At 40.2% G+C, this 13,530-nt stretch overlaps 1 protein-coding gene across 4 annotated transcripts; it reads right to left on the minus strand.

Moving 5' to 3' along the window:
- Positions 1-1,259: 1,259 nt before the first annotated feature.
- Positions 1,260-11,844, minus strand: LOC122131097 (cilia- and flagella-associated protein 251-like). Of its 4 annotated transcripts, XM_042706006.1 has the most exons (13): positions 10,622-10,700; positions 9,782-9,883; positions 9,467-9,559; positions 7,725-7,826; positions 7,291-7,503; positions 6,600-6,692; positions 6,223-6,324; positions 5,909-6,001; positions 4,171-4,272; positions 3,944-3,949; positions 3,737-3,823; positions 1,889-2,101; positions 1,260-1,613 (listed from the first exon to the last, which is right to left on the minus strand). In XM_042706006.1, exons 1-13 carry the CDS (start codon positions 10,665-10,667, stop codon positions 1,489-1,491), a joined length of 1,377 nt encoding a protein of 458 aa, XP_042561940.1. In that variant the 5' UTR covers positions 10,668-10,700; the 3' UTR covers positions 1,260-1,488. The 4 variants fall into 4 exon arrangements, with proteins under 4 accessions (XP_042561940.1, XP_042561942.1, XP_042561939.1 ...); XM_042706005.1 differs by having other exon boundaries at positions 1,362-1,613; positions 3,737-3,949; XM_042706007.1 differs by lacking the exons at positions 9,782-9,883; positions 10,622-10,700 and adding an exon at positions 11,660-11,844 and having other exon boundaries at positions 1,364-1,613; positions 3,737-3,949.
- Positions 11,845-13,530: the final 1,686 nt, after the last annotated feature.

Genomic DNA, 13,530 nt, shown 5'->3' on the forward strand with positions numbered 1-13,530 from the left:
TTTACTTATCCACAACGAAGTGCACATGTTGGCATTACAAAAGGACCATCAGTAAGACTGAATAAAATGTTATGAATGTCTCAGCCTTCATATGACGAAAAAAAAAAACAGCCTGTCTCACTATGATCTGTCTCGTCATCTAAGGTCCTGCCTGTGTTTCTGCCGTTCTCATTCTAGGCTTATCAATCTGTTTTGCTATCCTTCTTTATTTATTTTATCCGTATAGGTGTTGATGTTCAATTTCATACATTAATTTAAAGTCGTCCAATTTCAAGTCACCCATTCTTCAACACTAGCTGCTACCTTATCTTCAAACAGAAAGTAACGTTAAATCTCCATGGCAACAGCTCTTGAGGGTTTGGGAAATAATCGGATTTATTGCTTCCTTCATTATTCACAGCAAAATAAATACATTTTATTACAATTAATAGATGTATTACCAGACTCTATGTAAAAAAGGGCCACACACAACTCACGGAAAATGATAAAAAATACAAGCCAGATCTATTTCTGAATTTTCGGTGCGGACATGGGCGTACGTTCTGTTTCCACGTCTGTTGTAGCCATTCTCATTAGGCCTCATTCTCGACCCTACCTAGGAAAAGATCTCCGCTGGATCATGAACGCCTGGAAATGTGTTTTTTAAAGCTTAAAAGTGTCCGTAGCTGTGCACTGATTCTTAAGCCCAATTCTGTCCGCTGGTGGGAGCGTGCTCACCTGTGTGTGCGCGCACGTGTCTGTGTGTGTGTGTGTGTGTGTGTGTGTTTGTGTGCATCTTGGCGGAACTCCGCCATGCGTGATACAGAGAGCAGAGAATTGTAAACGCGCGACCATGTAGAGACAGAAATTACATGCCGTCGTGTAAATAAGATAAATAACATAAGGCTATTTATTTTGTTTAATAAAATAACAAGCTACAGACCTGTTCTATAGGAAAGGTAACCTTAAATGACTTCCGTTGTGATCTGGCGCTTTATAGAAAATAAAATTGAACAAGATTAACTTGACCTTCCAGGGGGGCGGGGGTGCCGTTGGGGGGGCGGGGCGCCCCCCTAATATAACGGTAGGGGAAACACTGCTATTTCTGATACACTGTTACTGTATTAATTGCACTGGAGTTATTTTAATTGCACAGTAATGTTACAGTCCAAAGGGTGAGTTGTTCTGCATACCTATGTGTTTTCTATTATACATGTACATATTTCAGTAGGGTGGTTACTACTTTTCTACAAAGGGGAAAATGTTGTGTCCTGTACTTTTAATGCAGCACAGGAAGAACCTATACAGGTTGTATTCATGTAAAGAAGGGACACTTCCTGGAGATGCCATGTTAGTTCTGCCATGAGTAAAGTACCTGTTGGTTAAGCTCTGCCTACTCCATCATTTCTCATACCTTAGAACACTACACATATTCTAAAAATAACTTTACACATCACCAGTACATCTGAAACTTAGCTATACTCTGTCTCATATTATTTCCAGTCCTTCTTAAATCTGCATTCTGAACTCACACTCTTCCAGGGGGTACGCAAGGTCCACCTGCTCCGCCCGGCTCATCTCCTTCCTCTCTCTCTCCTGTTCATCATCACTGGCCTCACTGGAGTCACACCAATCTGTGAAATACAAGAAAGCTCACAGGAATTAGTTACAATATAGCAATTGGTTCCCAACAACATTTAACTGTAGATGACATATAGTACCAGTTGTTATGACAAAGCAAAACTTTACTGGCACATTACTGAAATAAGCGGGTATCTCCACATTTACATATTCTATAAATACCTCACTGGTAAATCTGAAATTTAGCTATAGTTTAGCTCTCTGTCTTAATACTAGAACATCCCATCCACCACATCCAGTCCTTCCTCAATCTGCATTCTGAACTCACACTCTTCCAGGGGGTACGCAAGGTCCACCTGCTCCGACCAGCTCATCTCCTTCCTCTTTCTCTCCTTTTCATCATCACTGGCCTCACTGGTCCAGATCTCCATCTTTCTTGTCATGTTCCTTTCCTCCATCTCCCCTTTAGCTGATTTCTTCTCAGGAATGTGGTGGCCATCCGTATAATCATTAGGATGTCTTAAGCATGAGTCACACCAATCTGTGAAATACAAGATAGCTCACAGGAATTAGTCACAATATAGCACTTGGTACTTTTAACTGTAGACGGTGTACAGTAGCGGCTGTTGTGACAAAACTTTGCTGGCATTATCCTGAAACAAATGGGCATCTTTCCTAGCCTGGATGCCAGACGAACTTAGCCACGCCCACACATTTTTTGGTCGGGAAGTTCGGTCTGGTGTCGCTCCGTTGGGGAGAAATGATCTCCTCACAAAAATCTGTGAGGAGCTGAATTAAGTGCAGAAGTCGGTACAAAGAAGAAGAAGAAGTATAAGAAACGAAGGAATAACAATACAGGGCATTTCATGCACTGTAATAAGAATAAGAAAAGTTTGGATAACAATACAGGGCATTTCATGCACTGTAATAAGAAAAGTTTGGATAACAATACAGGGCATTTCATGCACTGTAATAAGATATATTTTGCCACAAAGCACAGATTGAGCTTTCTGCAAAACAGCGCCATGGGGATCTGGTGGGGCAATGCCCCACGTGGCCCTAATGTAGAAACGCCACTGCACAGTGAGTAGTAAGCTAATATAAGGCTATTTAATATTCAGTTTATGTATCAGTGTTTCCCACAGGAAATGTGTTAGTTAGGCTTGTGATTGTCCTGGGAGATAACTGAAAAATGTATCAAGCCAAAATAATTCATGTAGTCCTTAGTGTCACATTTGTTTTGAGCTGTCCTGTTGGTTTGAATGCGACTAAAAATATCCATGTATGTACCTGCCCCTTTTAATTTTTAAAGCCGAACCATACCTATATTCTTGCACTTTGAATTGAAAAGCTATAAAACACTATATATACAGTATATTTACTAACCCTCGGCACAGATGATTAGCATTACATAATTGGTTTGTTATTAAATTGAAGGTGTTCCATGAAAAAAATATGACATTTTGAGTTTTTTATTAGTTATTTTAACAGGTTTACTCCTGTCGAGCTTGCATTTCTGGCAGAATATGAACCTAGTTGCAAAGGCCCTTGATGAGAGACGAATGTGCAAATGGGGTCGAGGTCTACTTGGATTCCATTAAAGTTTGAGAAAAACATGCTCTTCGAGTTTGTTGTCTTTGACAGCATTATTATATTTTTGTATGACATTTTTTACCATGTCTTGGGCTCCATGTAGCACTCATCAGCTATTAAATTAAGCTTCTATTTCTTACAGTCGTGTCAATTATATTAAGTCCAACTAGTTTAGCTTTTAATGTTTAAAAAAAAAAAATGTATTAAGGTTACTTTTTACTTTTATACTTTAAGTACATTTTAGAGCCTGTACTTTTTTACTTTTACTTGAGTAAAGAGGTTAAGTCGATACTTCAACTTTTACCAGAGTATTTTTAAACTCCAGTATCAATACTTCTACTTGAGTAACGAATGTGTTTACTTTTGACACCACTGCTGTAGATGACATATAGTACCAGTTGTTATGACAAAGCAAAACTTTACTGGCACATTACTGAAATAAGCGGGTATCTCCACATTTACATATTCTATAAATACCTCACTGGTAAATCTGAAATTTAGCTATAGTTTAGCTCTCTGTCTTAATACTAGAACATCCCATCCACCACATCCAGTTCTTTCTCAATCTGCATTCTGAACTCACACTCTTCCAGGGGGTACGCAAGGTCCACCTGCTCCGACCAGCTCATCTCCTTCCTCTCTCTCTCCTTTTCATCGCCACTGGCCTCACTGGTCCAGATCTCCATCTTTCTTGTCATGTTCCTTTCCTCCTTCTCCCCTTTAGCTGATTTCTTCTCAGGAATTTGGTGGCCATCCGTATAATCATGAGGATGTCTTAAGCATGAGTTACACCAATCTGTGAAATACAAGATTGCCCACAGGAATTAGTCACAATATGGCACTTGGTACTTTTAACTGTAGACGGTGTACAGTAGCGGCTGTTGTGACAAAACTTTGCTGGCACATTCTGGAAACAAATGGGCATCTTTCTTACTCATTTACATATTCTATAAATAACTTTACACATCACCAGTACATCTGAAACTTAGCTATACTCTGTCTGCATTCTGAACTCACACTCTTCCAGGGGGTACGCAAGGTCCACCTGCTCCGCCCAGCTCATCTCCTTCCTCTCTCTCTCCTGTTCATCGCCACTGGCCTCACTGGAGTCACACCAATCTGTGAAATACAAGATAGCCCACAGGAATTAGTCACAATATAGCACTTGGTACTTTTAACTGTAGACGGTGTACAGTAGCGGCTGTTGTGACAAAACTTTGCTGGCATTATCCTGAAACAAATGGGCATCTTTCCTAGCCTGGATGCCAGACGAACTTAGCCACGCCCACACATTTTTTGGTCGGGAAGTTCGGTCTGGTGTCGCTCCGTTGGGGAGAAATGATCTCCTCACAAAAATCTGTGAGGAGCTGAATTAAGTGCAGAAGTCGGTACAAAGAAGAAGAAGAAGTATAAGAAACGAAGGAATAACAATACAGGGCATTTCATGCACTGTAATAAGAATAAGAAAAGTTTGGATAACAATACAGGGCATTTCATGCACTGTAATAAGAAAAGTTTGGATAACAATACAGGGCATTTCATGCACTGTAATAAGATATATTTTGCCACAAAGCACAGATTGAGCTTTCTGCAAAACAGCGCCATGGGGATCTGGTGGGGCAATGCCCCACGTGGCCCTAATGTAGAAACGCCACTGCACAGTGAGTAGTAAGCTAATATAAGGCTATTTAATATTCAGTTTATGTATCAGTGTTTCCCACAGGAAATGTGTTAGTTAGGCTTGTGATTGTCCTGGGAGATAACTGAAAAATGTATCAAGCCAAAATAATTCATGTAGTCCTTAGTGTCACATTTGTTTTGAGCTGTCCTGTTGGTTTGAATGCGACTAAAAATATCCATGTATGTACCTGCCCCTTTTAATTTTTAAAGCCGAACCATACCTATATTCTTGCACTTTGAATTGAAAAGCTATAAAACACTATATATACAGTATATTTACTAACCCTCGGCACAGATGATTAGCATTACATAATTGGTTTGTTATTAAATTGAAGGTGTTCCATGAAAAAAATATGACATTTTGAGTTTTTTATTAGTTATTTTAACAGGTTTACTCCTGTCGAGCTTGCATTTCTGGCAGAATATGAACCTAGTTGCAAAGGCCCTTGATGAGAGACGAATGTGCAAATGGGGTCGAGGTCTACTTGGATTCCATTAAAGTTTGAGAAAAACATGCTCTTCGAGTTTGTTGTCTTTGACAGCATTATTATATTTTTGTATGACATTTTTTACCATGTCTTGGGCTCCATGTAGCACTCATCAGCTATTAAATTAAGCTTCTATTTCTTACAGTCGTGTCAATTATATTAAGTCCAACTAGTTTAGCTTTTAATGTTTAAAAAAAAAAAAATGTATTAAGGTTACTTTTTACTTTTATACTTTAAGTACATTTTAGAGCCTGTACTTTTTTACTTTTACTTGAGTAAAGAGGTTAAGTCGATACTTCAACTTTTACCAGAGTATTTTTAAACTCCAGTATCAATACTTCTACTTGAGTAACGAATGTGTTTACTTTTGACACCACTGCTGTAGATGACATATAGTACCAGTTGTTATGACAAAGCAAAACTTTACTGGCACATTACTGAAATAAGCGGGTATCTCCACATTTACATATTCTATAAATACCTCACTGGTAAATCTGAAATTTAGCTATAGTTTAGCTCTCTGTCTTAATACTAGAACATCCCATCCACCACATCCAGTTCTTTCTCAATCTGCATTCTGAACTCACACTCTTCCAGGGGGTACGCAAGGTCCACCTGCTCCGACCAGCTCATCTCCTTCCTCTCTCTCTCCTGTTCAAGACCACGGGCCTCACACCAATCTGTGAAATACAAGATAGCCCACAGGAATTAGTCACAATATGGCACTTGGTACTTTTAACTGTAGACGGTGTACAGTAGCGGCTGTTGTGACAAAACTTTGCTGGCACATTCTGGAAACAAATGGGCATCTTTCTTACTCATTTACATATTCTATAAATAACTTTACACATCACCAGTACATCTGAAACTTAGCTATACTCTGTCTGCATTCTGAACTCACACTCTTCCAGGGGGTACGCAAGGTCCACCTGCTCCGCCCAGCTCATCTCCTTCCTCTCTCTCTCCTGTTCATCGCCACTGGCCTCACTGGAGTCACACCAATCTGTGAAATACAAGAAAGCTCACAGGAATTAGTTACAATATAGCAATTGGTTCCCAACAACATTTAACTGTAGATGACATATAGTACCAGTTGTTATGACAAAGCAAAACTTTACTGGCACATTACTGAAATAAGCGGGTATCTCCACATTTACATATTCTATAAATACCTCACTGGTAAATCTGAAATGTAGCTATAGTTTAGCTCTCTGTCTTAATACTAGAACATCCCATCCACCACATCCAGTTCTTTCTCAATCTGCATTCTGAACTCACACTCTTCCAGGGGGTACGCAAGGTCCACCTGCTCCGACCAGCTCATCTCCTTCCTCTCTCTCTCCTGTTCAAGACCACGGGCCTCACACCAATCTGTGAAATACAAGATAGCCCACAGGAATTAGTCACAATATGGCACTTGGTACTTTTAACTGTAGACGGTGTACAGTAGCGGCTGTTGTGACAAAACTTTGCTGGCACATTCTGGAAACAAATGGGCATCTTTCTTACTCATTTACATATTCTATAAATAACTTTACACATCACCAGTACATCTGAAACTTGGCTATACTCTGTCTGCATTCTGAACTCACACTCCTCCAGGGGGTACGCAAGGTCCACCTGCTCCGCCCAGCTCATCTCCTTCCTCTCTCTCTCCTGTTCATCGCCACTGGCCTCACTGGGGTCACACCAATCTGTGAAATACAAGAAAGCTCACAGGAATTAGTTACAATATAGCAATTGGTTCCCAACAACATTTAACTGTAGATGACATATAGTACCAGTTGTTATGACAAAGCAAAACTTTACTGGCACATTACTGAAATAAGCGGGTATCTTCACATTTACATATTCTATAAATACCTCACTGGTAAATCTGAAATTTAGCTATAGCTTAGCTCTCTGTCTTAATACTAGAACATCCCATCCACCACATCCAGTCATTCCTCAATCTGCATTCTGAACTCACACTCTTCCAGGGGGTACGCAAGGTCCACCTGCTCCGACCAGCTCATCTCCTTCCTCTCTCTCTCCTTTTCATCATCACTGGCCTCACTGGTCCAGATCTCCATCTTTCTTGTCATGTTCCTTTCCTCCTTCTCCCTTTTAGCTGATTTCTTCTCAGGAATTTGGTGGCCATCCGTATAATCATGAGGATGTCTTAAGCATGAGTTACACCAATCTGTGAAATACAAGATTGCCCACAGGAATTAGTCACAATATGGCACTTGGTACTTTTAACTGTAGACGGTGTACAGTAGCGGCTGTTTGTGACAAAACTTTGCTGGCACATTCTGGAAACAATGGGCATCTTTCTTACTCATTTACATATTCTATAAATAACTTTACACATCACCAGTACATCTGAAACTTAGCTATACTCTGTCTGCATTCTGAACTCACACTCTTCCAGGGGGTACGCAAGGTCCACCTGCTCCGCCCAGCTCATCTCCTTCCTCTCTCTCTCCTGTTCATCGCCACTGGCCTCACTGGAGTCACACCAATCTGTGAAATACAAGATAGCCCACAGGAATTAGTCACAATATAGCACTTGGTACTTTTAACTGTAGACGGTGTACAGTAGCGGCTGTTGTGACAAAACTTTGCTGGCATTATCCTGAAACAAATGGGCATCTTTCCTAGCCTGGATGCCAGACAAACTTAGCCACGCCCACACATTTTTTGGTCGGGAAGTTCGGTCTGGTGTCGCTCCGTTGGGGAGAAATGATCTCCTCACAAAAATCTGTGAGGAGCTGAATTAAGTGCAGAAGTCGGTACAAAGAAGAAGAAGAAGTATAAGAAACGAAGGAATAACAATACAGGGCATTTCATGCACTGTAATAAGAATAAGAAAAGTTTGGATAACAATACAGGGCATTTCATGCACTGTAATAAGAAAAGTTTGGATAACAATACAGGGCATTTCATGCACTGTAATAAGATAAATTTTGCCACAAAGCACAGATTGAGCTTTCTGCAAAACAGCGCCATGGGGATCTGGTGGGGCAATGCCCCACGTGGCCCTAATGTAGAAACGCCACTGCACAGTGAGTAGTAAGCTAATATAAGGCTATTTAATATTCAGTTTATGTATCAGTGTTTCCCACAGGAAATGTGTTAGTTAGGCTTGTGATTGTCCTGGGAGATAACTGAAAAATGTATCAAGCCAAAATAATTCATGTAGTCCTTAGTGTCACATTTGTTTTGAGCTGTCCTGTTGGTTTGAATGCGACTAAAAATATCCATGTATGTACCTGCCCCTTTTAATTTTTAAAGCCGAACCATACCTATATTCTTGCACTTTGAATTGAAAAGCTATAAAACACTATATATACAGTATATTTACTAACCCTCGGCACAGATGATTAGCATTACATAATTGGTTTGTTATTAAATTGAAGGTGTTCCATGAAAAAAAATATGACATTTTGAGTTTTTTATTAGTTATTTTAACAGGTTTACTCCTGTCGAGCTTGCATTTCTGGCAGAATATGAACCTAGTTGCAAAGGCCCTTGATGAGAGACGAATGTGCAAAATGGGGTCGAGGTCTACTTGGATTCCATTAAAGTTTGAGAAAAACATGCTCTTCGAGTTTGTTGTCTTTGACAGCATTATTATATTTTTGTATGACATTTTTTACCATTTCTTGGGTTCCATGTAGCACTCATCAGCTATTAAATTAAGCTTCTATTTCTTACGTCGTGTCAATTATATTAAGTCCAACTAGTTTAGCTTTTAATGTTTAAAAAAAAAAAAAATGTATTAAGGTTACTTTTTACTTTTATACTTTAAGTACATTTTAGAGCCTGTACTTTTTTACTTTTACTTGAGTAAAGAGGTTAAGTCGATACTTCAACTTTTACCAGAGTATTTTTAAACTCCAGTATCAATACTTCTACTTGAGTAACGAATGTGTTTACTTTTTGACACCACTGCTGTATATGACATATAGTACCAGTTGTTATGACAAAGCAAAACTTTACTGGCACATTACTGAAATAAGCGGGTATCTCCACATTTACATATTCTATAAATACCTCACTGGTAAATCTGAAATTTAGCTATAGTTTTAGCTCTCTGTCTTAATACTAGAACATCCCATCCACCACATCCAGTTCTTTCTCAATCTGCATTCTGAACTCACACTCTTCCAGGGGGTACGCAAGGTCCACCTGCTCCGACCAGCTCATCTCCTTCCTCTCTCTCTCCTGTTCAAGACCACGGGCCTCACACCAATCTGTGAAATACAAGATAGCCCACAGGAATTAGTCACAATATGGCACTTGGTACTTTTAACTGTAGACGGTGTACAGTAGCGGCTGTTGTGACAAAACTTTGCTGGCACATTCTGGAAACAAATGGGCATCTTTCTTACTCATTTACATATTCTATAAATAACTTTACACATCACCAGTACATCTGAAACTTAGCTATACTCTGTCTGCATTTCTGAACTCACACTCTTCCAGGGGGTACGCAAGGTCCACCTGCTCCGCCCAGCTCATCTCCTTCCTCTCTCTCTCCTGTTCATCGCCACTGGCCTCACTGGAGTCACACCAATCTGTGAAATACCAAGAAAGCTCACAGGAATTAGTTACAATATAGCAATTGGTTCCCAACAACATTTAACTGTAGATGACATATAGTACCAGTTGTTATGACAAAGCAAAACTTTACTGGCACATTACTGAAATAAGCGGGTATCTCCACATTTACATATTCTATAAATACCTCACTGGTAAATCTGAAATGTAGCTATAGTTTAGCTCTCTGTCTTAAAACTAGAACATCCCATCCACCACATCCAGTTCTTTCTCAATCTGCATTCTGAACTCACACTCCTCCAGGGGGTACGCAATGTCCACCTGCTCCGCCCAGCTCATCTCCTTCCTCTCTCTCTCCTTTTCATCATCACTGGCCTCACTGGTCCAGATCTCCATCTTTCTTGTCATGTTCCTTTCCTCCTTCTCCCCTTTAGCTGATTTCTTCTCAGGAATTTGGTGGCCATCCGTATAATCATGAGGATGTCTTAAGCATGAGTTACACCAATCTGTGAAATACAAGATAGCCCACAGGAATTAGTCACAATATGGCACTTGGTACTTTTAACTGTAGACGGTGTACAGTAGCGGCTGTTGTGACAAAACTTTGCTGGCACATTCTGGAAACAAATGGGCATCTTTCTTACTCATTTACATATTCTATAAATAACTTTACATATCACCAGTACATCTGAAACTTAGCTATACTCTGTCTCATATTATTTCCAGTCCTTCTTAAATCTGCATTCTGAACTCACACTCTTCCAGGGGGTACGCAAGGTCCACCTGCTCCGCCCAGCTCATCTCCTTCCTCTCTCTCTCCTGTTCGTCATCACTGGCCTCACTGGAGTCACACCAATCTGTGAAATACAAGAAAGCTCACAGGAATTAGTTACAATATAGCAATTGGTTCCCAACAACATTTAACTGTAGATGACATATAGTACCAGTTGTTATGACAAAGCAAAACTTTACTGGCACATTACTGAAATAAGCGGGTATCTCCACATTTACATATTCTATAAATACCTCACTGGTAAATCTGAAATGTAGCTATAGCTTAGTTCTCTGTCTTAATACTAGCACATCCCATCCACCACATCCAGTCATTCCTCAATCTGCATTCCGAACTCACACTCTTCCAGGGGGTACGCAAGGTCCACCTGCTCTGCCCAGCTCATCTTCCTCTCTCTCTCCTGTTCATCATCACTGGCCTCACTGGTCCAGATCTCCATGTTTCTTGTCATGTTCCTTTCCTCCATCTCCCCTTTAGCCGATTTCTTCTCAGGAATTTGGTGGCCATCTGTATAATCATTAGGATGTCTTAAGCATGAGTCACACCATAAGATAGCTTAGCTATAGCTTAGCTCTCTGTCTTAAAGTAACACTATGCAACAATTTGACACTTTTTGAGGTATGGTTTTATAGGCAACTAGTTTTGATACCATCCTCAAATACATTTTTATAGCATATGGTCATGTAAAGGACAGATACACAACTGTCTTTCCCACTATCCATCCAGGATATGCCCTATGTAGCATTGTGTTCCGGGCTGGAACACCTTGCGAAAATGGAAGAAAAGCTTTCACAGCATGACGTTGCCAGCTGTACTGCCAAAAGACACCAGTTAGTGTGTTGGCAAGCGTCTATCAGTGTCAACTAGGTTGTTGGTGGTGTTTGCAAGGTTTTTGCATGCCTTTTAGGTAGTTAGCTTGCTTTCTTTGGAACAGAACTCCTTATTGCTGCTTTAATACTAGAACATCCCAGGTCCACCTGCTCCGACCAGCTTGCCTTACCTCCGTTTTTTCCTGCTTTGCTCATTTTGTCGTGTTGAAATGTCTCAAAATTGAAACACGTTGTGTTAACACACGGAGCTGAGACAACGTGCGTTTATTTAACACCACGTTGCGGAAGTCCTGCCCATCTCCTTCCTCTTTCTCTCTTGTGCAGCGCCACCGCCGGAGAGGCCAGAGAAAGAACTGCTTGCAGCCTCCAGAGATGCTTCAGAGATCTTCTTGCTTCTTGCTTTCATTCTCTCCTCTGTTTTGGTGAGGTTAAGAGTGATGTTTGGCCTACATCTTTGCCGGACCCTCTTGATCTCGTTGCTCTCCTCGATGATCGGTTCCATCTTGGGCTTCTAAGGATTGAACGGGTGTTAGATACATTTATATAAAGACGTTAATATTAATGAGACAGACCAGCAATCAGAATTTCAATCAGCGCTTTATCTTTTGCAAAAGAGGGAGAGTATCACACAACCAAATATCATGAACAAACTCCAAAGATGAGCTGGGAGCAGCCAGTCTATATAGTTCATCAAAACATGTTTCATAAGCAGGCACGTGGCATTATTCGGAGGCGTTGATCATTCATTTTGCAAGAGTTGGTTCCTTAATTCAGTACATGTAAGCATCAGATTAAAAATAGAATAACAATGTATTACATTTCCCGATCAATCCTCCCTTTTATTATATTTTAATCCCCAGTACAGGTCTTCTGTGTAGATTTTCCCCGCCCAGTTAATTCATTAAAAGAGTTGGAATCAAAGAGATGCAAAGACACTTCATCATCATAAGCAGGTGCAGTTGACTGAGCATAGTCTTTTTCCTCTGCAGGGATGTCTCGTTTCTCCACGGCAGATTATATTGCCCTGAGAACGAGAGCTCGAAGACAAGGTATCAAACAGCAACCAAACAACACTAAAATTGTAAGCATAATTGCTATAGCTATTATTACACTGGTAATGGTGTCTTTCCATTGACCAGAGGTGTCAAGTAACGAAGTACAAATACTTCGTTACTGTACTTAAGTAGAATTTTTAGGTATCTTTACTTTACTCAAGTATTTATTTTTCTGGCAACTTTTTACTTCTACTCCTTACATTTTAACACAAGTATCTGTACTTTCTACTCCTTACATTTTTAAAACAGGCTCGTTACTCTTGGTTCCGGTTTTATTTCAAAAGTTTCAAATGTGCGCCATCCAATACAGATCAATGGCGCCATCCAGATATACTGATTTCGAGCGTAATTGGATGAAGCATAGAAACCCATAACACTCATTGGTTAGGCTATCCATCTTCTTTACGCATGACGCAAAACAAGACAACAGAGGCGAACAAATGATACAACGCGCGGCAATGGCAGTGTCAGAAAGAGATGGCAACTCTGGCGAGATGTCTGAAGGGTCTGAAGACGCAAGACAGTAGTGGCGATGGAGAACAGCAAAACCTTCCACATCCCTGGCCCTACCTCAAAGAATTGTTCGAAATCGTTGGGAGCAAAAAAAGGACTCATGGAGAATGCGGTGCAAACTTTTGCCATTCAAAACATGTAGAGGTAAAATCTGTATTATTAATATTATATATAATAATGGTCGATTTACAATGCTTGCGACAGCTTGGCTAGCAGAGGAACATGCCAACATGCCTTGGTTTGCTTGCTAGCAGTTGCCTACTGAAGGATCCTAAGTTACAGGTTAACCTAGTTAGCTCTCTGTGGTGTTTGACAAATAAGCTGTAGGCTAATTCACTACCACGATCTAAAATGTACAGTGTCGATTTTAGCCTGACATTTCTGGTGGGGCAATTTTGTATGAGTTCATGTCACCTCACATAAATAGTCTACATTCCTCATTGTAGTCTGAATTAAAACTTCCAAAATACTAG

This window comes from Clupea harengus, unplaced genomic scaffold (assembly GCF_900700415.2).
Source record: "Clupea harengus unplaced genomic scaffold, Ch_v2.0.2, whole genome shotgun sequence".
In the NCBI taxonomy this organism is placed as follows: Eukaryota; Metazoa; Chordata; class Actinopteri; order Clupeiformes; family Clupeidae; genus Clupea; species Clupea harengus.

Bases quoted from the DNA above. Each gene is read 5' to 3' on its own strand.
- LOC122131097 (XM_042706005.1), bottom strand. From the start codon at position 10,667: ATGAGCTGGGCGGAGCAGGTGGACCTTGCGTACCCCCTGGAAGAGT. The intron at 7,827-9,466 runs GTGAGTTCAGAA...TGTATTTCACAG, and splicing joins TGCGTACCCCCTGGAAGAGT to ATTGGTGTGACTCCAGTGAG. The intron at 7,504-7,724 runs GTGAGTTCAGAA...TGTATTTCACAG, and splicing joins TGCGTACCCCCTGGAAGAGT to ATTGGTGTAACTCATGCTTA.